Source organism: Salvelinus namaycush, chromosome 27 (genome assembly GCF_016432855.1).
Source record: "Salvelinus namaycush isolate Seneca chromosome 27, SaNama_1.0, whole genome shotgun sequence".
Lineage (NCBI taxonomy): Eukaryota > Metazoa > Chordata > Actinopteri > Salmoniformes > Salmonidae > Salvelinus > Salvelinus namaycush.
In genome coordinates this window covers 35,306,154-35,332,266 of record NC_052333.1, presented here as the reverse complement: position 1 = coordinate 35,332,266, position 26,113 = coordinate 35,306,154, and the positions used below count along the sequence as shown (strand labels likewise).

Genomic DNA, 26,113 nt, shown 5'->3' with positions numbered 1-26,113 from the left:
TAAGGGGGAGAAGCCATTTCAGAATTCAGTTGTCCTGTGTTTTCTGTTGTTATTGTATAGTGCATTCAGAAAGTATTCCTACCCCTTGACTTATTCCACATTTTGTTGTTACAGCCTGAATTCAAAATTGATTAAATACATTTCTTTCTCACCCATCTACACACAATACCCCATAATGACAAAGTGAAAACATGTTTTTAGAAATGTTTTCAAATTGATTGAAAATGAAATGCATAAATGTCTAATTTACATAATTATTCACACCCCTGAATCAATACTTTGTAGAAGCACCTGTGTTTGAAATTGACAGCTTGACTGAGGGATAAATATACGTGTGAGGTACAGAGATGAGGTAGTCACTAAAAAAATCATGTTAAACACTATTGCACACAGTGTGTCCATGAAACTGAAGCACATTTTTACTCCCAAACTTATTTTGGCTTGTCATAACAACTTATTGACTCAAGACAATTCAGCTTTTCATAAAATGTGGGAAGAGTCAAGGGGTGTGAACACTTTCTGTAGGCACTGTATGTGGGAATGTACACACCTTGGTGGCTATTCATTCCTTTTACTTTCTCATTTGTTATTTTCAAAACTGTTCAGCCCCATGCAGAGTGAGAATTACAAACGGAGGTCTTAACACTGAAACTTTGACAAGGTCATTTGTCTTACAAATCAGACAGCCGTAGTCAGCCACTATATTGGAGCATACATGTATGCTTGATCTGATTTATAGAGGAAGTCGATGGGTAAAGTTGCCCCATTAATTGTCTTACAATATTACAATTTAAAATGCAACTATGTCAATTTGGCTTATTACACCTCCCCCCTCTGTAACCCTAGAAACAACCAATACAAGAAGCGTACTTCAATTATCTACTTCTATCAAAGTCTTAAATTGTACTTTAATGGCATTGGAATTAATACAGGGGGTTATAAAATGTAATAAAAATGAACTCAATTGAAAGTGTGGTGTTTTTTCATTGTTCCTGTCTTTGAAGGCTTGTGTACATGCCAGGTTGTGTGCTTTTGTGATGCTTTTACACATAGTTGTCTGCACTCAGGTGTTTAGGCCTACATTCTTACATTCAAATGAAGCAGATTCTCTTCATCCAGAGCGATGTAAAGTTAGTGACTGCTCAGGTCATTATTCTAACTGAAAGGTAAAGCTTCCATAGATATTGACGGACATGTGTCAGCACAAAGCACACATCCACAACATTGCTGCGTTTGTTAGTGGTTGAGAATTGTTGCAAGTTAAGTCCACTCATTTCGTAATGGTGCAGAGAGTAAAATGTGCAGTTTTATAATGCTATTCTACACATTTTGTCATGTTTTAAAGCTAATTGTCTGCAATTCTACACTTTTTTTTATAGCACATCTTATTATTTTGTTATCAATTTGCCATTAGGTTGAGAGAGAATTTTGCAGTTTTAAAGCAAATTTTCTGCAATTCTATACATTTTGCTATCATATGCTGTCTGACCCCCCCACCCCCACCAGAAGGGCCCCAACCTCTGGAGGTCGGGGGATCCCAGAGCATGTGGTAATCCGGCCCTGCGGAAAAAGTGGTGTAGGAGCTATTCCATTCGTTTTTATGAATTTGACCCAAGACCCTCATGCTGTCACTGACCTTCACAGGCAGCACTTTTTTATTTTACGTCCCTGAACTGAAACCAACCTCAATGACTCCCCTCGTCCACCAATCAGAAGCCTCCAAACAGTGATGACCCCACCTTCAGCCCTTGAGAACCTTGCTGTCTTTTCCAAATCAGAAAAATAGTCAATTTTGCAATCTGTCAGCAAGCATGGTTGGGTAAGGCAGATATTGCATTTGTCCAATCTTATTGCAGTTCTCTTGTGACTGAAACGTCTAATAACCAGTTGGCTACAAGTGGAGGTGTGGTCGAAATAACAAAACCATGCCTTCGAATTATCACGCTTGAGTTTTCTTATACCTCAGTGGTGCCATGCTGGTTGTTTACGCTGAGATTGACATGTATTTCTGCCACACGTTGTTCAGAGGTGGGCTCATTTGCCCAATCCAAGTGCTACCTCAAGTAAGTAGGCGGGTCTTAGCTATGACGCATGGTAGTTTGAGGTCTTACGTTACTGCCGGGTGTTGCATCGTCCTCTGGAAATCGCAACGTGAGTATCAATTTTAGCGAGGTTTCATTGAAAATAGACAGTCTAAAGATTGTACTTTTTGCGTTGCTGAGGATCTTGTGAATTAGGCTTTTAATTATTTCCCGAGTAGGTGTTTCATCCGTGTTTTCTATAAGAACATCAGGATATAGTATCTGTGGAGAGCCTATGCAGCTAGCTAGCTAACGTTTCATTGCCGTCGTTTTACAACATACCTCCTACACCATTCGTTAGCTAACTACTAGTTACAGCAGGCCAGCTAACGGGTTGGCCATCTAGATACACGTCAGCCGATTTAATTATTCAACTTGATAGCTGTCACTAATAGCCAGAAATAATCACAATTAATTCAGCACCATGGCACTGGGTGAGATGGTAACTACTACAAGAAACCTTTCATTGCTGGCATGGTTTTTGAGCTACCCATTCAATGATGACTATCACGTAAATGCCACCTGTACTAACTAGCTATGTAGCTAATTACCATGCTTTGTGTGTAAACCTCTAATGATCCAACTCAATCTTTGGGGATATGTTATAAAGCTCATGAGCCGCATTCATGGCTAGGCCACAATTGTAATTTATTGGCGTTCCCTCTGTAAATTGAACACTACAATGTAATCTATGCTGACATGTAAATTGGTGCGCTTTTGTTGTCTTTGCTGTTCTTTTGACAAACAGCCCCATCTCTTCCTGTACCAGTTTTCTATCGCCCCTACTGGTCAACTGCCCAGAGATAGCTAACCGTCTCCGAATACACCCAGCATCTTCCAACAAACCATCACATATATCCTCCCCCTTTTCTACCTCCACCCCTGTCTCATCCTATCATCTCCTCTCACAGAATGGGCAGTGTTTTGGCAGCCAGCTCCCCCAACCCGCCACTGGCTCCTGCTGGTGGTAGTCCTGGCAGCCCAGGGATGACGGTACCCCCAGGCTTCTCAATGCCCCCAGTATCACCTGTACTTCCTTCAGGCAACGCGGCACCCGGTCAGCAGGTGGAGGCAGAAGGCCCTCTGCCCAACCCTGGCACGTTTGAAGAGTGCCACCGCAAGTGCAAAGGTAAATCGATTAGTCCATGAAATATCTAGAGAAAGTCCTCCACCATGTAGATGAGATCTGTGAATTGAATAGTGCAAATATAGGCCAACGGCCACTGACGTTTATCCACTGACGTTTATTTTATAAATAAATACAAATGTCCTGTTCCTTCCCTGACTTTTCCTAAATGTTTGTATTTGACACTGCTCATTTGTCAGAATTTTGAAATCACAAACAGAAGTATTTAGAGCCTTTTTTTAACAGTTTTTATTTTTTTCTCTCACCTATTCCCAACTTAACCTGCCAAAACAATGTGCTGTAGGATGTTGGTACCCAGCCAGGCACTAATCTGATGTCTCTCTTTGCTCATGAGCACTAATCTGATGTCTCTCTTTGCTCACTGAATGAATGATGAATGGGCGATCATTGTGCACCTTCACAATTGAATTTAAATTAGGCCTAACTGAATGATAAGGAGGTTGATTTAATTTCGAAAGACAATAGTGTAATGTTTTGTTTTTTATGCGCATTTATCAGCAGCAAATAATTTCACAGCGCACCTTGGGGGTTGATACTATTCTCTTACGTTTTACTTTGTAAAAATAAGCTGTCATTGGACTTTTATTTACTATAACTCCTTTAATTACATTTATTGTAAGGGAAATGAAAACATGCTACATGTTGCATTATTCTGAAGGCCTACTGCAAAACATATCCAAGACTCTATCCAGCAAAGCAAATGATACCAGCCCACTGAATTAATGACAAATGTAGGGAATGGGCGATAATTGTGCAAGTTACTTCACAATCAAATTTCAATGAGGCCTAACTGAATGATAAGGAAGGTGAAGAGGTTGAATTAATTTAGAACAACAATAGCGTAATGGGTTTGTGTTAAGCCTATTTATCAGCGTTGGCCTTCATGTTATTCATTTGACAGCGTGCCTTGCGGGTTGATGCTATGCTCTTTTACGTTTTACTTTGTAAAAATAAGCTGTTACAGGACTGTTTGTTACAATAAAATGTGATTAGTAATAGAGTTACAGTAAGAGAAACAAACCCATGCCATGTGTTGCAGTAGGCCTTTAGAATAATGCAAAACATATCCTTAACTCTATCCAATTTCTATGAGCGGGAAACAAACCATGCCAGTGAGCCTGCACAGCTGGCCCATCGAAACTATACCAAAACTAGTTTCAAACATATTAGGTTTAGCCTATAGACAAGATTAAAGTCACAATAACCTGATGGGTGACAATATTAGGCCTATCGGTTGTCAAATTGTACATGAGGAGATGGGTGCATCTTGTAATTTACAGATGCAGTGAAAGGAGTATCGCTTTATCAAATCCTCCTTCAGAGTCACGTGCAGATAAAACATTTTCATTATTATATTGTATCGGTGAGCATATTCTGCCGTTTCAGTTACACTTACCTTTATCAGATAACTCCTAATTCAAGAGGCGCAGCTGTATTTCCAAATGTGACTTTTTCTAGGAATATCAGCGCTGTCCATGCATTCAGCACATGATCACTCGCGCTACAGCATTGCTCTGGCTGCTAAGCAAAAACTAGTAACGTAATAAACGTAACTTTTTAAATATGCTATTCTGTCAATGGATGAATGGGCGATAGAAGCTGATAATAGTGCATGTGACTTAAAGTAACTGAATGACCTCCCGGGTGGCGCAGTGGTCTAGGGCACTGCATCGCAGCGCTAGCTGCGCCACCAGAGACTCTGGGTTCGCGCCCAGGCTCTGTCGCAGCCGGCCGCAACCGGGAGGTCCGTGGGGCGACGCACAATTGGCCTAACGCTGTCCGGGTTAGGGAGGGTTTGGCCGGTACGGATATCCTTGTCTCATCACGCACCAGCGACTCCTGTGGCGGGCCGGGCGCAGTGCGCGCTAACCAAGGGAGCCAGGTGCATGGTGTTTCCTCCGACACATTGGTGCGGCTGGCTTCCGGGTTGGAGGCGCGCTGTGTTAAGAAGCGGTGCGGCTTGGTTGGGTTGTGTTTCGGAGGACGCATGGCTTTCGACCTTTGTCTCTCCCGAGCCCGTACGGGAGTTGTAGCGATGAGACAAGATAGTAATTACTAGCAATTGGATACCACGAAAATTGGGGAGAAAAGGGGGTAAAATTTAAATTAAAAAAATATATATATATATATATAAAAAAAAAAGTAACTGAATGATGAGGATGACTGAATTTAGAACAATAGTGTAATTTTGATTAAAAGTTCTAGGTGTTGTTGGGGGTCTAATTGTTTTATAATGAAAGGCTGTAAATTGTATATAATTTCCCCTCAGAGTCAAATCGGACACGGAGTACAAAATACAATGTGTGTAGTTCACAATGGCAAGCCGACTCAAATGAATGGACTCACTGACAGCATTGCAAATGGTGCAGAATTTAGATGAGTTGGAGTCGAGCTTAAAATCAATGTTGCTGATTTTTAAGAGTTCATCTGATTCTGATGTTGACTTCAAGCCTCCAATGCCCGGGCCTCGCCGCAGAAAAATCTGAGCAGAGCCAGCTGAGACGGTGATCCCAACTGCCACGGTGATACAGGAGTCTGGGAGGGATGGCAGGGTTTGGGTGGAGACGAGTTGATGTGACATGCAGATGTTGCAGCACACAGAAAATGAAACGGGTGGAACATGTCTATGGATGAACGCTAAGCATTTATTGCACTCTTGTATGTCCGCGGGGCATGCGGCTGAAAGACGATGGATGTAGAGTCATTTTGGTCTATGGGGTGTACTTTTTCCGAGAGACCATGATACAGCCCGTGATCAAACCAGGGTCTGTCGTGACGCCTCTCGCGCTGAGGTGCAGTGCCTTGGACCGCTGCGCCACTCTGGAGCAATATTCATATGTAAAGGTACACGCATAAGGGCACAATACAGTGTATGATACGATCAACAAATTCGTTTTTATATCTTGGCATTAATATATTTCCACATTTTTATTTATACAATTCATCCATTACAATTATTCATGCACTGGTGCTTTTGTTTAGGAATACAGCAAATCATTTCACCTGGCTGGTTATCATATCTTTTTTGTTTCTACTTTGTCAAAAGAAGCTGTACCTGGATGTTATTAATTACTATGACCCTATTACTAATCGAATCTACAAATAAAGTTGGTCAAATGGATTACATTGTTCTTTATTATAAGGGAAATGAAAATAGGCTATAGGTCTGTTTTTTCCAGGACTTTGTAGAATTATACAAAACATCCTTAACTATATAAACTTTTTTTGTTTGTTTAATGTATGTATGTGTATTTCTATATGCAATGAATCCTTTATCAAGTGTTGGCGCATATGTTTGCTGCACCTTGCCGGTTGATATGCATCTGATGCATATGCTAAAGGTGATGCCTGGCAACATTCTCTAGCAGGTACTTATAGGCTGAAAGGCCAGGCAGTTCTAGTGTTAAAGGATTGGTTCACTATTCTAGAACCATATCTATATTGTTGACATAAATGGCATGTGATAGAAGGGTCCAGGTACTTTTTTATTATATATTTTTTGTAGCTTTTTCACTTGGTTTTGAGAAACTTAACGCACCCACAATAGACTTGCTCGTTCTGCAGTATGTGGGCTCTGGAAAAACACGAACGAAGGCTCCAAAAAACGGCAAAGCTGTCAGTATAGTACTGCAGGTCTTTAGATGTTGTACGCATGAAATTGTGTAATTCTTTATCTGCAACATTATTAAATATTTGTGACGGGTCCCCGTCCCTCTCCGTGTAGCCCTCGCAGCACAGCTGGTAGGGGAAACCGCTCAAGTCACACAATATGGAATATAACGTTGCGGGTGAAGTTTGGAATTGCACAGTCTCATGTGTACAACATCTAAAGACCTGCGTCACTATTGGGTGTTTTTGTTTTTCCAGAGCCCCCGTAATGCAGAGTGAGTAAGTGGGGTTAGTTTCTCATCCAAGTGAAATCGCAAAAACAGGAGTCTGGACCCTTCTATAACACACAATATACATAAATACCAAAATAGTGAACCACTCCTTTTTAATGATTCTGTGTCTTCATGTCATATGCCTACACGTAATCTCAATCAGTTCCCATTTCTATCTGTCTTTCCAGAGGTGTTCCCCATGCAGATGGAGGGTGTAAGACTAATTGTTAACAAGGGCCTGAGTAATCACTTCCAGGTCAGTAAAGGTCACTACATCTCTATTTTCTACTGGTAAAATGATGTTGTGAATGGCCTTTGATGATCCTGAGCCTCATTTCATCATTCCATCTAGAGATGGATCTCCCCTGGCAAATAATTTCATTAAGTTTACGGACTGTAAAACCAAAGACGGTTTAGTTTGAAGATGTGTAGAAACTGCTTCTCCAATAGAAATCACGCTTCTAGAGAATGTCATGGTGACGTTGGCTAGCTAAGTTCATGCTCAGAAACACACGCAGTCGGGTCTAACGGTTGTCTCGTGCCGAACTGCGCATGTGCAGGCAGTCAAATCAAAGGCACTCCTTCGACATAAAGTTGTTTTTGACAAATATAAATGTCGGTTTGTCACTTTCATGAGGTTGGAGTAAGAACATGTTCAGCTACTTAAAAGACATTGGTTCGAATTTAGGTTTTGCATTTAGTTTGAGAAAATGAACTAAGGAAGAATTTATCTTCTCTCATTGACTTCTCAAACCCCGGTCTGCCGAGTCTGCTTCGGAAGCGTTTCCTGAAGTCTTGCGATGTTGAGCATCTGGGTTTAGAAGCTTTGATAATACTGTGTTAAGATTAGTTCTGGTCTTGCGCTCGTAACCAAATAAGGGAACAACCCAAGCTCTTGGGAAGCTTTTTGTCTTTTCATTTTACACGACACACAGATGTTTGCTTGAGGAGCATTGCTGACAGAAACATGAAATGTTGTCCTCCCTCTGATCGACCCCCATCAGGTGAATCACACGGTAATGCTCAGCACCCTAGGCGATTCCAGTTACAGGTTCGGTGCCACCTATGTGGGAACTAAGCAGATGGGTCCAGCAGAGGTGAGTCCGAGCCAATTGGCTAATACCACAACCCAAAGTTTTGTTTGTGATACGTTAGCCCTGTACACACTACAGCTATATAAAGTTGTCACCCTTCATTTGAGTGCTTAAAGGGGTACTTTGGGATTTTGGCAATGAGGCCTTTTATCTACTTCTCCAGAGTGAGAACTGGAGGATACCATTTCATGCTCACTAGCGTTAGCGCAATGACTGGAAGTCTATGGGCATCTACTAGCATGCTAGCACAAAAATGGTATCCACGAGTTCATCTGACTCTGGGGAAGTAGATAAAGGGCCTCATTGCCAAAATCCCAAAGTTATATTCACACACACTACCAGTCATGAATGAGAATGACAACTATATTACAGTTATTGTTGCTGGTATTTGTGAAATTAGCTTATTCTGGAAAAGTTTTTATCTGTACTTTGTAACTATTGTTTACTGTCTGCAGTCCTTCCCAGTCATGGTGGGAGACATGGACAACAGCGGCAGCCTCAATGCCCAGGTCATTCACCAGATCTCCAACAGAGTCCGGTCCAAACTAGCCTTCCAGGTACAGATATTTGGTTTTCTATGGTAGTTTTTGTTCAATCTGCCATTAACCTTGGCAGTTGAAATTAGGTGATAATAAACAAACTTTGAAGTAGAGCTTCAACGCCTGGACCTTACACTGTCACCAAGCCTCCCAAATGTATAGCCCATTTGAGTTACTACATCAGATGGATTGATGACATGTTTATCAATGTGTGTCCTGCCATCAGACGCAGCAGCAAAAGTTTGTGAACTGGCAAGGAGATTGTGAGGTCCGAGGAGAGGACTTTACTGCTGCTGTTACCCTGGGCAACCCAGATGTCCTTGTAGGCTCCGGTAAGCTTTGTGAATGGAGGTATTTTGTAGTACAGAAATGTACCACCAACTGAAGCTCCTCATTTTCTCTTACTGCTTCATCTTTCAGGTATTATTGTAGCACACTACATCCAGTCCATAACCCCATCCCTGGCTTTGGGAGGGGAGCTGGTTTACCATCGCAGGCCAGGAGAGGAAGGCACAGTCATGTCTCTAGCTGGCAGATACACAGGTGAGGCATTGGCCACAGTCACACTGAAGCATGGGAACGACCCAGTCTCTGCGCCACCCTTAGATTTCAGGAGTTAAAGGTGTATTCTAAACCATGTAAGGGAGTGTGTACACATATTACTATAAATCAGCAAGAAACTATAAAATAGTTAACTTGTACTTCTGAAGGCAATGAAGTTAAAGTGACATGGCAATGTATGCTTGGAGACAGTAGATATCTTTACAAAACAAGGGGCTTATTTAGAAATAGCCAGGATAAAACAATAAATGTACAGGATGAATGGATAGAGGAGATGGCAACATTTTATAGACGAATGAGAAAAGTATACGGGAGTTTGTCTAACCTATTTATAGCATTGTCCAATGGCGAAGTTCCTTGGCTGAGTTATGGTCACTCTTTGTCCGAAACCTGTTGTGTCCATGTCTCTGGCAGAAGTCTGGGTGCCCTTTTGGTTCAAACCCGCCGCCCTTTTTTGCTGATAGAAGCTTTGAGGTAGACTAGAGGGGGGCCACTCACAGCAAGCACCGAGCACGTGTTGTCCTTCTCCTCTTTTGCTCTCCTTTGCTTTTGGTCCTTGTGTGTTCTTACTGTAGTTGACATCTGGCAGGGATGTGTTAATTTGACACTCTACAAACATGTCTTTTTTTTATATAATGCAGCAGTAGTCCACTAACTTTTTCCATAGTGGATAGCATATATGTGTGTGTTACACTGACATTTTAAGACCTGTGTTTCTTGCTATTTCAGGCAGTAACTTCATTGCCACATTGACACTAGGGGGAGCAGGGGCACATGCCTCCTACTACCACAAAGCCAACGACACGGTATTGCTCAATTCCATTGGTTTCCTTCTGTGTCTGTTACTTTTTTACCAAAGTGTTGGTTAGTGTCTTCAGCTCTATCACCGTTATTTGTATCCCACAGTTGCAGTTGGGTGTTGAGTTTGAGGCTAGCACCCGTATGCAGGAGACCAGTGTATCATTTGGCTACCAGCTAGATGTGCCTAAAGCCAATTTGCTCTTCAAAGGTATGGCTTCTGCTTGTATGGACACTGATTTTAAACTATATGTATATTCCTGCATATTAGCCTTTTTGTTACATTGTTTGCTGTTTTTCTGTATTTTCCATATGCAGTTCCATCAAAGTATTCATACCCCTTTACTTATTCGACATTTTGTTGTTACAGCCTGAATTCAGAATGGATTAAATGTCTTCTTTCTCACCCATCTACACACTACCCCGTAATGACAAAGTGAAAACAGGTTTTTAGAAATTGACACATTTCTTGAAAATGAAATATCTGATTTACATAAATATTCAGACCCCCGAGTCAACTTTGTAAGAAGAACCATTTGCTGTGATTACAGCTTTTGAGTTGTCTTGTGCAAAGCTGATACAGACATACCCATCTGGATTTGGTGATTCTTCTCCCATTTCTTCCTGGCAGATTTTCTAGAGCTCTGTTAAGTTAGATGTGGAGCGGCAGTGAACAGCAATCTTCAAGTCTTCCCACGGATTTTCAATAGGATTCATTTCTGGACTTTGGCTGGGCCATTCAAGGACTTTCACATTTTTGTTCTGAAGCCATTCCAGCATTTCTTTGGCTGTATGTTTGGGGTCGTTGTCCTGTTGGAATGTAAATCTTCGCCCCCAGTCGAAGGTTGTTTGAACTCTGAAGCAGGTTCTCATCAAGGATCTGCCTGTATTTGGCTCTGTTCATTGTTCCCGCTATCCTTACAAGTCTCCCTGCCCCTGAAAAGCATCCCCATAACCTGATGATACTGCCACCACCATGGTGTTAGACGGGTGATGAGCTGTGCCTGGGTTTCTCCAGACATAGCGCTTTGTTTTCAGGCCAAATAGTTAAATGTTTATCTCATCAGACCACAGAATATTGTGCCTTTATCTTCCGTTTTTCATGTGCCTTTTCACAAACTCCAGTTGTGCTGTAATGTGCCTTTTTCTCAGGAGTGGCTTCTGTCTGGCCACTCTCCGATAAAGCCCAGATTGATGAAGTGCTTTAGAGACTGTTGTCCTTCTGGCAGGTTCTCCCATCTCAGCCAAGGAACTCTAGTTCTGTCAGAGTGGTCATTGGGTTCTTGGTCACCTCCCTGACCAAGCTCCTTTTTGCCCAGTTGTTCAGTTTGGTCGGATGGCCTGCTCTAGACAGAGTCTGGATAGTTCCGTATTTTTTCCATTTCCCAATGATGGAGACCACTGTGCTCTTGAAAACTTTCAACACTCCAGATATCTTCCTCATCATAATTCTATCTTGGAGATCTAGGGACAGTTCTTTGGATTTCATGGTATAGTTTCTGTTCTGACATGCACTGTCAACTGTGGGACCTTTTATATAGACAGGTGTGGTCCTTCTAAATCATGTCCAAACAATTGAATTGGCCACAGGTGGACTCCAATCAAGTTGTAGTGACATCTCAAGGATGATCAAAGGAAATTGAATGCACCGGAGCTCAATTTGGAGCGTCATAGCAAAGGGGTGTTAATACTTATGTCAATTTTATTTCTGTATTTAATTTTCAATAAATGTGCACAATTATATATTTCATCCATTTTTAAACGTGGGCTTTAACAGAACAAAATGTGGAATAAGTCGACGGTTATGAATATTTTCTGAAAGCACTGTTATCCAATTTTCTGTTTTTCTCCCCAATATTCCAGGCTCCATAGATAGTAATTGGGTGGTGGGGGCCACACTAGAGAAGAAGCTGCTTCCTCTGCCTCTATCTTTGGTCCTGGGGTCCTTCCTCAACCACAAGAAGAACAAGTTCCAATGTGGTTTTGGCATCACCATCGGTTAGACTTAACCAGAGTGGGGGAAAAAGCCTATAGGCAATCTTCACAGAAAGGACAGACAAAGCCTGGACTCACCATTGAGTCTCACATCAATATAATTTGTCCCCATCTGACTACTAAGAAGTTCATTGTTGTTGGTTCCAAAGGTTAATTTTTCCTAAATAGTGTGTTAAAATATACACTATATATACAGAAGTATGTGGACACCCCTTGAAATTAGTGGATTCGGTTATTTCAGTCATACCCGTTGCTGACAGGTGTATAAAATCGAGTACACCGCCATGCAATCTCCATAGACAAACATTGGCAGTAGAATGGCCTTACTGAAGAGCCCAGTGACTTTTTCAACGTGGCACTGTCATAGGATACTACATTTACAACAAGTCAGTTTGCCACCTTTCTGTCCTGCTAGAGCTGTTATTGTGAAGTGGAAACGTCTAGGAGCAACAATGGCTCAGCCATGAAGTGGTAGACCACACAAGCTCACAGAACAGAACCGCCGAGTGCTGAAGCGCGTAAAAATCGCCTGTCCTCGATTGCAACACTCTGGAAGCAAAGTCAGCACAATAACTGTTTGTCGGGAGCTTCAAGAACACCTTTGGGATGAATCGGAACGCCGACTGCGAGCCAGGCCTAATCTCCTAACATCAGTGCCCAACCTCACCTAATGATGTTGTGGCTGAATGCTGTGGGGACTTGCTTCCGATGTTCCAACATCTAGTGGAAAGCCTTCCCAGAACAGTGGAGGCTGTTATAGCGCCAAGGGGGGGACCAACTCCATATTAATGCCCATGATTTTGGAATGAGATGTTCAACGAGCAGGTGTCCACATACTTTTGACTATGTAGTATATAATCATTGAAAGGTTAAACAAAGATATGTAAATAAGGTGCATCTTTAGGACCTAAAATAATCAATCGAATGATCAAAATTGGGGTAAAAATGCATGGGCCAGAGATTGAGGACAATGTGGTGATGAGATTGGACAATGGCCATATACTTCAGAGACGAACGTACTGAGACCAACATAGCAGACAGCAGTAAAAGAGGACTCAGTTTCCTAACAGCAAGTGTTTTACTATCAAATTACAGTACTTTTGTTTTTAGGGCAGTGCCTGTCCAGTTTTGTTTTGGTCGGTTTGTTTTTATTTATTTTGTGCTGTATGGTCTATCTGCTTCTTTTCCCTTTTTTTTGTTTGTTTTTTAGGTTGGGGAGGCAGAGGGCAGGAAAATCTTTTTCATAATCGTATATATTACCTGTATATATCTATTGGGAAAAGGATAAATGCCATTTCTTACAAAATATGGAGCGAATTGGTTTTGTTTCTTATTGCTTCAAATTCTCTGCTCATAGTTGACAGGGCCTGAATTGTTTCAGTTGATGAGAATAAGCTGAATGCTGTTCATGAGTTTCATTTATTTAAATCACCCATGATGATAATACTGACAAATATGCCGATATGTAAGAAAGTTTGCTTGAAGAAAGTGAGACCCTTTTCAAGAGGGCAACAGTAGATGTGATTATTCTATTGATGATAGAATCCTGCACAGCTTCTGTAATATAGTCCTGAGTCACATGTAGATATTGGTCAGGAGATGGAGAGTCCGATAACTGATCATGTATGTACCAACAATAGTGGTACATACATTTACACTGAACAAAAATATAGGCGCAACATGGAAAGTGTTGGTCCCATATTTCATGAGCTGAAATAAGATCCCAGAAATGTTCCATACGCACAAAAAGTGTATTTCTCTCAATTTGTGCACAAATTTGTTTACATCCCTGTTAGTGAGCATTTCTTCTTTACCAAAATAATCGATCCACCTGACAGTTGTGGCATATCAAGAAGCTTATTAAACATGATCATTACACAGGCACACCTTGTGCTGGGGACACTAAAAGGCCACTCTAAAATGTGCAGTTTTGTCACAACACAATGCCACAGATGTCTCATCTGAGTAGGCCTGCAATTGGCATGCTGCCGGCAGGAATGTCCACTAGAGCATTTCCTGTTAATATCTCTACCATAAGCTGCCTCCAATGTCGTTTTAGAGAATTTTGCTGTACGTCCAACCGCCTTCACAACTGCAGACCACATGTATGTGGTTGAGTGGTTTGCTGATGTCAATATTGTGAACAGAGTGCCCTGGGATGGCGGTGGGGCAGGCATAAGCTACGGACAACGAACACAATTGCATTTTATCGCTGATCATGAGGCCCATTGTCGGGCCATTCATCTGCCGCCAACACCATGTTTCAGCGTGATAATGCATGGCCCCATGTCACAAGGATCTGTACACATTTCCTGGAAGCTGAAAATGTCCCAGTTCTTCCATGGCGTGCATACTCACCAGACATGTTTGGGATGCTCTGGATCGACGTGTACCAGTTCCCGCCAATATCCAGCAACTTCGCAAAGCGATTGAAAAGAAGTGGGACATCATTCCACAGGCAAATGGTCACACCAGATACTGACTGGATTTCTGACCCACGCCCCAATTTTTTTATTTAAGGTATCTGTGACCAACAGATTCATATCTGTATTCCCAGTCATGTGAAATCTATAGATTACAGCCTAATGAATTTATTTCAATTGACTGATTTCCTTATATGAACTGTAACTCAATAAAATCTTAGAAATTGTTGTGTTCATTTTTTTTGTTCAGTGTTATAAATGTGATATAAAAGATATGATGATACTATTTTTAAGTTGATATTGCATTAGGCTTAGTATTTAACTGTTGAAACGGATCTGTGTGTTTGTTTTATGTATGCATGTATGAGACAAACAATACTCGGTCAGTATACTGTATATATTGCCCCTTTTGGACTTTGATGGAAAATTATTAATCAGTACGCAGTTCTAGTAGAACAAGTAAAATCAGTCTGATTACTGGCTCTTGGTGACAGTTGGGTCTTCGGGTCCTCTCCATATGGGGCCAGATTCTGCTGGAGCTCCTTCTCCTTCAGGAGAAGAGTGGCCTTCAGCCAGTGCTCAGTTCCTTCTCCAGGTGAGCCTTCAGTTGTTTGGCTTCCTGGCAAAGCTTTCCCAGCAGGTCCTGAGTCAGAGGAGTCACCTGGCCACAGTGTACTGGTTCACAGCATTCACAGCAGTTCACTGCACCCGAGAGAAGGGTCAGTATAGAGGCCAAGTCACAAGGTTAACAAACAGATTGTTACTCAACAGTTATCAAACTCCATTATATTGTGTTATTTTCTACATATTGAGACTAACTTGACTGTGTGGCACCACTGTCTGATCCACTTAGACTGGTCCTGCCACAGAACATAGGAGAGACCGAAGATTATAAAATGTTCAGTCGAGACTTGAGGGTGTTTGAGATTATACATTTACTCCTTTCATTGATATTACGTTACTGTTACATTTTAGTATTATCAATTTGCGTCCTTTTAAAAATACAAACACTAGTCACATGTTGAAGAATGAAAACGTATTTTTCACTCACCAGTGAACACAGCAAGCGCAAGCAGCACTAAGACCTTCATGACTGGCTGTTAATGGAGAAAAAGACAGTTGGTGAATAAAACATTCAACTCTGGCTACAATATCTGGGATGTGAAACTAATTAAAAAAAGATACCTGGAAGCAGCTATTGTCTTCCCAGCTAACAGTTCGAGGGAGAGAGAATGTTTTTGTAATGCTACCCCTAATGTATTGAGTGTCCAGTTTTCCGTTAATTAGGGGAACATTCTATCTATGTAACAAAAACCTTATGAGAACCTTTTTGGTGTTAAAGTTAGGAGAACATTCCCTTAATGTCAAGCAGAACATATAATATTCTCAGAATATACAACAATGTTCTAGACACTTTTCATGGGACGTTCAAAGAACATTCATGCGTCCAGTTTTCGGAGAGTTGGGAGAATATTCCATCAACATTCCACCAAAACATACACGGAACATGATTATGTTCTCAGAATATAAGATTAATGTTCTAGACACGTTTCATGAGAACTTTGCAAGAACATTTCTGTGGGTTAGGATAATATTCCATCAACGTTCCACCAAACATACACAGAACATGATTATGTTCTCAGAACTTAAGATATTAATGTTCTAGACACGTTGGGAACGTTGCAAGAACATTTCTGTGTCCAAAGAAAAATGTATTACACATCACTTCTTGTTACTGTTGCCTAGCCAATCAAGGCCCTGATTGGTGAACCGCTGACCCATTCATAGCTCTTTGTCTTTTGGCAAGGTTAGGGATACTCACACATACAGTGCTTTTACCTTACATATTTGACATGCATGATAACATTGTTCAAGGTCATTTATACAGTAATTGTTATTCAACATGTCCTCACAACCTCTTGGTTCACAGTACTCTGGTATTCCTGCTAAGCCACCATGTCAGTGTCTGGTATCTATGAATCGTACTATTCTCATCATTGATTTTATTTACAAATTTTCTATAGTCTAGGCCTACTATATTTATTTCTCTACTTTTCTAATATGAAGCACATTGCTCATACAGTTGAAGTCGGAAATTTACATACACCTCAGCCAAATACATTTAAACTCAGTTTTTCACAATTACTGACATTTAATCCAAGTAAAAATTCCCTGTCTTAGGTCAGTTAAGTTAACCACTTTATTTTAAGAATGTGAAAGGTCAGAATAATAGTAGAGAGAATTATTTATTTCAGCTTTTATTTCTTCATCACGCGTTGCCTTTAAATTGTTTAACTTGGGTCAAATGTTTTGGGTAGACTTCCACAAGCTTCCCACAATAAATTGGGTGAATTTTGGCCCATTTCTCCTGACAGAGCTGGCGTAACTGAGTCAGGTTTATAGGCCTCCTTAATCACACACGCTTTTTCAGTTCTGCCCACAAATGTTCTATAGGATTGAGGTCAGGGCTTTGTGATGGCCACTCCAATACCTTGACTTTGTTGTCCTTAAGCCATTTTGCCACAACTTTGGAATTATGCTTGGGATCATTGTCCATTTGGAAGACCCATTTGCGACCAAGCTTTAACTTCCCGACTGATGTTTTGAGATGTTGTTTCAATATATCCACATCATTTTCCTTTCTTCAAGATGCCATCTATTTTGTGAAGTGCACCAGTCCCTCCTGCAGCAAAGCACCCCCACAAAATGATGCTGCCACCTCCGTGCTTCACGGTTGGGATGGTGTTTTTCGGCTTGCAAGCCTCCCCCTTTTTCCTCCAAACATAACGATGGTCATTATGGCCAAACAGTTCTATTTTTTTTTCATCAGACCAGAGGACATTTCTCCAAAAAGTACAATCTTTGTCCCCATGTGCAGTTGCAAACCGTAGTCTGGCTTTTTTAATGGAGGTTTTGGAGCAGTGGCTTCTTCCTTGCTGAGCGGCCTTTCAGGTTATGTCAATATAAAACTCGTTTTACTGTGGATATAGATACTTTTGTACCTGTTTCCTCCAGCATCTTCACAAGGTCCTTGGCTGTTGTTCTGGGATTGATTTGCACTTTTCGCACCAAAGTACGTTCATCTCTAGGAGAGAGAACGCGTCTCCTTCCTGAGCGGTATGACGGCTGCGTGGTCCCATGGTGTTAATACTTGCGTACTATTGTTTGTACAGATGAACGTGGTACCTTCAGGCATTTGGAAATTGCTCTCAAGGATGAACCAGACTTATGGAGGTCTACAATTTTTTTTCTGAGGTCTTGGCTGACTTCTTTTGATTTTCCCATGATGTCAAGCAAAGAGGCACTGAGTTTGAAGGTAGGCCTTGAAATACATCCACAGGTACACCTCCAATTGACTCAAATGATATCAATTAGCCTATCAGAAGCTTCTAAAGCCATGACATAATTTTCTGGAATTTCCCAAGCTGTTTAAAGGTACAGTCAACTTAGTGTATGTAAACTTCTGTCCCACTGGAATTGTGATACAGTGAATTATAAGTGAAATAATCTTTCTGTAAACAATTGTTGGAAAAATGATTTGTGTCATGCACAAAGTAGATGTCCTATCCGACTTGCCAAAACTATAGTTTGTTAACAAGAAATTTGTGGAGTGGTTGAAAAACAAGTTTTAATGACTCCAACCTAAGTGTATGTAAACTTCCGACAACTGTATTTACAACAGGAGTATAAGCCTACCTGGCTGGCATGAAAATAAAACACGGGGAAAAGCGTCCTCCGTTCACTATTTAAGTGCATAGATGACATGTATTTTTCCCGCTGCCCCTGTTCTGATACGGGTGCATAATAAGGGTCCATTCTAAATCAAAACAAATTTCACATATATATTATTTAGTATATGAAAAGACCAGATTAAATCAAGAATAGTCTGAAGGGTGACAATATTAGCTACAATTGAAGACAGACACATCTGGGATGCAACTGCGCCCGTCCTTATCAAATTCCGAAGTGCATATTGAAGATATTGGAAGAACTGTCCACATTTACTTTGTCAGCCAACAAGATGAGTAGGCCGAACAAACAGCAAAAGCACAAGCCTATGTCAATCTACTATCCCCCATAGTACAAAAGTTGACCTATTCTGTTCTGTCCCAGACTATGTTTCTATTCTGTCTGGGACAGTTGTGGGATGCAATAGATCCCACATTAATACAACCACTAGCCCCAGAAAAACATTTTTTACGCAATGTGGCTGATCAGAACGTTTAGCTTAAAACGTTGATAAACTATTAGGCTATTTCTTCGCATTATAAGCGCAGCAATGCGCACATGGTAGTAGGCTATAAGCACAAATGTTCCATTAGCAGAAAACACCATTATCAAAAGTGATCGCAAATGCAATTATGCATGTAATGCTTTTATTATAAAAGTGCATATTTATTGTGAAAATGATCTTCCCCAAACTTGAAACTCACGTGCTGCTTATGTATGCCAGTTAGGCTCTACACCCCTTGTAAAGCGGATTAATGTGCTTCATTTTAGGAAGTGATTTGGCCACTATGTGATACAAACCTTATTAAAACATATAGGCCTATGGGCTAGGCTACATGAGGTGTGCGACTATCATTCGAAAGTTGCAACAACAAAAAAGTCATTGTTTCTTATGCTGGGCATCATTCAAAATTGATAGGCCTATGGGAAACGGCATGGATTTTTTTTAGGGTGCATTACGGCCACACAAAGGGGATGCCACTGTGAAATTCTAAGCATTATCAAGTGCTTGTCAAATTGTGAATGAGTGACTGATGTAATGTGTACAGCCTACTCAAGAAACAAAGCAGAGCTCATGCCTTTCAAGCTACTTTTTTCAAATCATCATTAGAGTCGCATCATGCAGCCTTATAATGTATTAAAAATCAAAACATAACGTTTGTAGAACAACTAAAATGATATTAATTAATTAAATTAAGCATATAGGACTACCTATTTCTTTGTTAACCGCTCAACACAGAATAGCAGCATGTGTGCACTCCATCAAATCATTTGGAGAAAATATCCATTCTATTTTATTCAGCTTTCTTCATACTATAAAATTATGCTGTGGAATTCTATACAAATCTTGTCTGCTAAATTAACTAGTGTAGCCCACAGCCATTTGGCATAGCCAGATCAGGACCTAACATAAGGACAACTCAGAGTATGCTATTCTATTCAGATGGCGCCGACGGAGATGGCAGCATCGCGGCTAGTTCTTAGGAAACTTTGCAGTATTTAGATTTTTACGTACTATTTTTTACAGTATTAGCTCAAGAAATGTTTTGTGTCATTACATACAGCCGGGAAGAACTATTGGATATTAGAGCGGCGGTAACACACCAGAACTACCAGCATTACGACCAGGAATACGACTTCCCTGGAGCAGATCCTTTGTTCACTCTTCCCAGAGCAATTTAACTTATTCCAGAGGCCGACCCAAAACATTGCCGGCAGAGGAGAGGCACTCGAGGCGGCCTGCTGGTTAGACTTAGGAGGCGCACACACCACACACCACCCACCACTTCCGAGTCTATTACTCGCTAATGTTGAGTCTTTGGAAAACAATTGTTGATGAGCTTAGAGCAAGGATTTCTTTCCAGAGAGAGATCGGGGCCTGTAACATACTTTGTTTCACTGAAACATGGCTCCCTCTGGACACTCTGTCAGAATTGGTAAAGCCAGCAGGATTCTCAGTACATTGCGCAGACAGGAATAAATATTTATCCGGGAAGCAGAAGGGCGGAGGGGTGTGTTTCATGATTAACGATTTACGGTGTAATTCTAGGAACATACAGGAACTCAAGTCCCTTTGTTCACCTGACCTTGATTACCTCACAATCAAATGCCAACCACATTATCTCCCAAGAGCATTCTCTCTCCGTTTACATGCCCCCTCAAGCCGATACTACGACGGCCCTCAAAGAACTTCACTGGACTTTATGCAAACTGGAAACCACATATCCTGAGGCCACATTTATTGTAGCTGGGGATTTTAACAAAGCAAATTTGAGGACTAGGCTGCCGAAGTTCTATCAACATATCGACTGTACTACTTGCACTGCTAAGACTCTCAACCATTGCTATTCAAACTTCCGGAATGCATACAAGGCCCTCCTCCCCTGCCCTCCTTTCGGCAAATCTGACCATGACTCCATCTTCTCCACCCGTCCTATAGGCAGAAACTCAAACAGGAATCCACACTTCAGGATTGTTTTGATCACGTAGACTGGGATATGTTCCGGGTAGCTTGCGAAAATAATGTCGACGAATACATGGGTATGGTGACTGAGTTTATAAGGAAGTGTATAGGAGATGTAGTACCCACTGTGACTATTAAAACCTACCCTGACCAGAAACCGTGGATAGATGGTAGCATTTGCACGAAACTGAAAGTGTGAACCACAGCAATTAACCGTGGCAAGGTGACTGGGAATATGGCAGAATATAAACAGTGTAGTTATTCACTCCGCAAGGCAATCAAACAAGCTAAAAGTCAGTATAGAGATAAAAGGGAGCCGCAAGGACTACAGATAATCACGGACTACAAAAGGAAAACCAGCCACGCCCCCGAGACCGACGTCTTGCTTCCAGACAGGCTAAACACATTCTTCGCACAATTTGAGGATAACACAGTGCCACCGACGCGGCCCGCTACCAAGGATTGTGGGCTCTCCTTCTCCGTGGCTGACGTGAGTAAAACATTTATAACGTGTTAACCCTTGCAAGGCTGCCGGCCCAGACGGCATCCCTGGCCGCATCATCAGCGCATGCACAGACCAGCTGGCTGGTGTGTTCACGGCATGATCAATCTCCCTATCCCAGTCTGCTGTCCCCACATGCTTCAAAATGGCCACCATTGTTCCTGGACCCAAGAATGCACAGGTAACTGAATTTAATTACTATCGCCACGTAGCACTCACCTCTGTCATCATGAAGTGCTTTGAGAGACTAGTCAATGATCATATCACCTCTACCTTACCTGCCACCCTAGACCCTCTTCAATTTGCTTACCGCCCCAATAGATCCACAGACGATCGATTCACCATCACTCTGCACACTGCCCTATCCCATCTGGACACGAGGAATACCTATGTAAGAATGCTGTTTATTGACTATAGCTCAGCATTCAACACCATAGTACCCTCTAAGCTCGTCATTAAGCTCAAGGCCCTGGGTCTGAACCCCGCCCTGTGAAACTGGGTCCTGGACTTCCTGACGGGCCGCCCCACAGGTGGTGAAGGTAGGAAGCATCAACTCCACTCCGCTGATCCTCAACACTGGGGCCCCACAAGGGTGCGTGCTGAGCCCTCCCCTGTAATCCCTGTTCACCCATGGCTGGGTGGCCAAGCACGCTTCCAACTCAATCATTAAGTTTGCAGACCACACAACAGTAGTAGGCTTGATTACCAACGATGACGAGACAGCCTACAGGGAGGAGGTGAGGGCTCTCGGAGTAGTGGTGCCTGGAAAACAACCTCTCACTCAACGTCAACAAACAAAGGAGATGATTGTGGACTTCAGGAAACAGCAGAGGGTGCACCCCCTATCTGCATCGACGGGACCACAGTGCAGAAGTTAGTCAGAATCACTGACAAACTGAAATGGACCACCCACACAGGCAGTGTGGTGAAGAAGGTGCAACAGGGCCTTCTCTTTCAACCTCAGGAGGCTAAAGAAATGTGGTTTGTCACCTAAAATCCTCACAAACTTTTCACCTAAAACCCTCACAACTGCACCGCCCGCAACCGCAAGGCTCTCCAAAGGGTGGTGCGGTTTACCCAACGCATTACCGGGGGCAAACTACCCGCCCTCCAGGACACCTACATCACCCGATGTCACAGGAAGGCCAAAAAGATCATCAAGGACATCAACCACCCGAGCCACTGCCTGTTCACCCCGCTATCATCCAGAAGGCGAGGTCAGTACAGGTGCATCAAAGCTGGGACCGAGAGACTGAAAAACAGCTTCTATCTCAAGGCCATCAGACTGTTAAACAGCCATCACTATCACATTAGAGGCCGCTGCCCATAGGCATAGACTAGAAATCACTGGCCACTTTAAGGAATAGAACACTAGTCCCTTTAATAATGTTTACATATCTGTCATTACTCATCTCATATGTATATACTGTATTCTATACTATTCTACGTTATCTTAGTAACTTAATAATGTTTACATATCTTGCGTTACTCATCTCATATGTACAGTCCTGGCCAAAAATATTGGCACCCTTGCACTTTTTTCAAATAATGCACCATTTCTTCCAGAAAACTGTTGAAATTAAAACATATTTTGGTATCCACATATGTATGTTTTCGGTGTGCAGTTGAAAAAAATATATATTCGGGATAATTTACTAAATTTTAGCTAATTCCAGAAAGAAATCCTAAAATGTCACGGACAATATTATTGGCACCTTCTAGAAGTAGTTAGAAATACTTAGATTTCAAGCAGGTGATTCTCATTTACTTTGGAATTGAACTCACCTGTGGTGAGTTGAAGGTGCCTGCAGCATAAAAATCACATATTCAATAGAGAAAAGGACTCATTCTCCTGTGTTGTGTCACTGTGTGTACCGCAATGAGTATGGACAAAAGAAAGAAAACCAGAGAATTATCTGAGTAGGTCAAACACAAGATTATAGCCAAGCATGGACAATCTCAAGGCTACAAGTCCATCTCCAGAGACCTTGATGTTCCTCTTTTCACCGTACGTAATGTTATCAAGAAGTTCAAGGCCCATGCCACTGTAGCCAACCTCACTGGACTTGGCCGCAAGAGAACTTGATGGAAGATTGCGGCAAAGGATTGTTTGAATGTTGGAGAAAGCACCTCGGTGAACTGCCACACAGATTCAAGCTGACCTTCAGGCACAAGGTACGACTGTTTCAACTCGCACCATCCGTCGCCAACTCAATGAAAGGGGATTATGTGGTAGGAGACCCAGGAGAGAAATACATAAGAGAAAAACAAGAATGCCTGACTGCAATTTGCCAAAATCCTTCTGGGAGAATGTTTTGTGGACAGATGAGACCAAATTAGAGGTTTTTAGTAAAGCACACCGTCTCTATGTTTACAGAAAACAAAATGAAGCTTTCAAAGAAAAGAACACCTTCCCGACAGTTAAACATGGAGGAGGTTGAGTGACGTTTTGGGGTTGCTTTGCTGCCTCTGGCCCTGGGTGCCTTGAACGTGTGCATGGCATCATGAAGTCAGGTGAACACCAAGGTATTTTGGAGCGCAATGTCAGACCCAGTGTCAGAAAGCTGGGTCTCCGTTGAAGGTCATGGGTCTTCCAGCAGGACAATGACCCCAAACACACTTCAAAAAGCACCCAGGAATGGTCCAAGACAAAACGCTTGACTGTTCTGAAGTGGCCAGCAATGAGTCCAGATCTAAATCCCATTGAAAACTTGTGTAGAGATCTGAAAACAGCAGTTAGAAGGCTCCCTTCTAATCTGGGAGACCTGGAGCAGTTTGCACAAGAGTGGGCCAAACTGCCAGTACAGAGGTGCAGGAAGCTCATTGATGGTTATAGGAAGTGCTTGATTGCTGTTATTTTGACCAAAGGTTGTGATACCAAATATTAAGTATAAGGTTTCAATAATTTTGTCAATTTAAATGGATATATTAAGTTCTGAATCAAAAACAAATGTTCTGTAATATTAAGTGAAATAAAGAATTGTGGAGACCAAATACTTTGTTAAATTTCAACTTATTTTTAGGAAAAATTGTGAGTTACTTGAAAAAAGTAAAAATATTTTTGGCCACGACTGTATATACTGTATTCTATACTATTCTACTGTATCTTAGTCACTTAATGTTTACATATCTGGCATTACTCATCTCATATGTATATACTATTCTACGGTATCTTAGTCCATTCCGCTCTGACATCGCTTGTCCATATGTATAGTCTTAATTCATTCCTACTTGTGTGTATTGGGTATATGTTGTGTAATTTGTTGGATATTATTTGTTACATATTACTGCACTGTCGGAGCTAGAAGCACAAGCATTTCGCTACACCAGTAATAACATCTGCTAATCACGTATGTGACCGATTTGATCTTCTGAAATAGACTACATTTTCTTCATATCGTTCTTCTTTAGACCTGTCTAAAATAAATGGATTTATTGTGATGGTGTAGGCTATATTACATGGATTTATTATTATTTTTAAATGTAGATGTTCCAAAGGTCTGCATCAGTGTGTAGAAGCCAGGAGATGCTAAATGTGTTTCATTTTAATTAACAGTCAATTACCATGAGGCCGACTGCCACAGCCCTAGATTGATGTTACTTGTTAAATCCACTTCAATTAGTGTAGACATGGAATGTGTATGCGTGCCAGTCAGAGGCAAGAGATTTAAGTGCCTTTGAATGGGGTATGGTAACAGGTTCTCCAAATACCAGAATGGTCCACCACCTAAAGGACATCAAGCCAACTTGACACAACTGTGGGAAGCATTGGAGTCAACATGCGCCTATCACGTTTCAGGTATGACCCAAGTGCAGACAGTGAAGAATCAAAAGGTTATTCTTTAAACAGAGGCAGGCAAACGACAGGTCAAGGCAGGCAGGGGTCAATAATCCAGAGAGAGTGTAAGGCAGCAGAATGGCAGGCTCGGGTCAGGCAGAGGTCGGTAAGCAAGGGAAACTGCTGGTAGGTTTGAACGAACAAAACAAACTGGCACAGACAGACAGAAAACACAGGTATAAGTACCCAGGGGATAATGGAGAAGATGAGCGACACCTGGAGGGGGGTGGAGACAAGCACAAGGACAGGTGAAACAGATCAGAGCGTGACAGGGCCAGTATCCTTGTGGAATGCTTTCAACACCTTGTAGATTCCATTCCCGACAAATTGAGGCTGATCTGAAGGCAAAGGGGGGAGGTTTAACTCAATATTAGGAAGGTGTTCTTAATGTTATGTACACTGTGTATATTGCTAAGAACGTGAGAGTAGGGTTACTCCCCTAGCAGGTCTCAAACCCAGGCCACCAGCACCAATGACGAACACCCTAACGACTGTGTCAATAAGGGATCTCTCAAGGGCATGTCCTTATTGGGCCAGTATAGTTAGGCCCTGTCCAAAAGAAATCCTAAACCCCTTAAAACAACTTTATGGGGTAAGCTTTATTCACAAAATGCACTTTGAAGTAAATTTCAGCTCTGTTACAAGTACACAAGAAATTGTTTTAGTGATCATAGTGATTCAGGAGCGCCATTAAGACAGGTTAATATGCTCCACCGACATTAGACAACTACACAGAAAGTCCTTAAATTGTTGAAATAAATCAATCTAATCGGGTAAAATTAACTGAAAGCTGACACAGACATGGTGGCATAGCAGGAAGCTCTGAATTGTTCAAATCCCTGGTGAAGACATGTTCAATAATAATTACTGTATAAATGAACATGCACAATGTAATCATGTGTGTCAAATATGCAAGTTGAAAGCACTGTACTGTAAGTTAAAAGCACTGCGTGTGAGAGTATCCCTAACCTTGCCAACAGAAAAAGAGCTGTGAATGGATTAGTGATTTACCAATCAGGGGCTTGGTAACGAGGGGTGATGTGTTATGATTTTTTTTTTGG

At 41.7% G+C, this 26,113-nt stretch overlaps 1 protein-coding gene across 1 annotated transcript; it reads left to right on the top strand.

The window, feature by feature from the left end:
- The first annotated feature begins 2,099 nt into the window (after positions 1–2,099).
- On the top strand, positions 2,100–12,373 carry tomm40l (translocase of outer mitochondrial membrane 40 homolog, like). Its single transcript, XM_038966755.1, has 10 exons — positions 2,100–2,151; positions 2,993–3,210; positions 7,298–7,365; positions 8,114–8,206; positions 8,659–8,760; positions 8,969–9,074; positions 9,163–9,285; positions 10,033–10,109; positions 10,210–10,312; positions 11,965–12,373. Exons 2-10 carry the CDS (start codon positions 2,994–2,996, stop codon positions 12,102–12,104), a joined length of 1,029 nt encoding a protein of 342 aa, XP_038822683.1. The 5' UTR covers positions 2,100–2,151; position 2,993; the 3' UTR covers positions 12,105–12,373.
- Positions 12,374–26,113: the final 13,740 nt, after the last annotated feature.

Excerpts from the sequence above, each read along its gene's own strand:
- tomm40l (XM_038966755.1), top strand. The coding sequence starts at position 2,994 with ATGGGCAGTGTTTTGGCAGCCAGCTCCCCCAACCCGCCACTGGCTCCT. Across the intron at positions 7,366-8,113 it reads GCCTGAGTAATCACTTCCAG|GTGAATCACACGGTAATGCT; the intron begins GTCAGTAAAGGT and ends GACCCCCATCAG. Across the intron at positions 8,761-8,968 it reads GGTCCAAACTAGCCTTCCAG|ACGCAGCAGCAAAAGTTTGT; the intron begins GTACAGATATTT and ends TCCTGCCATCAG.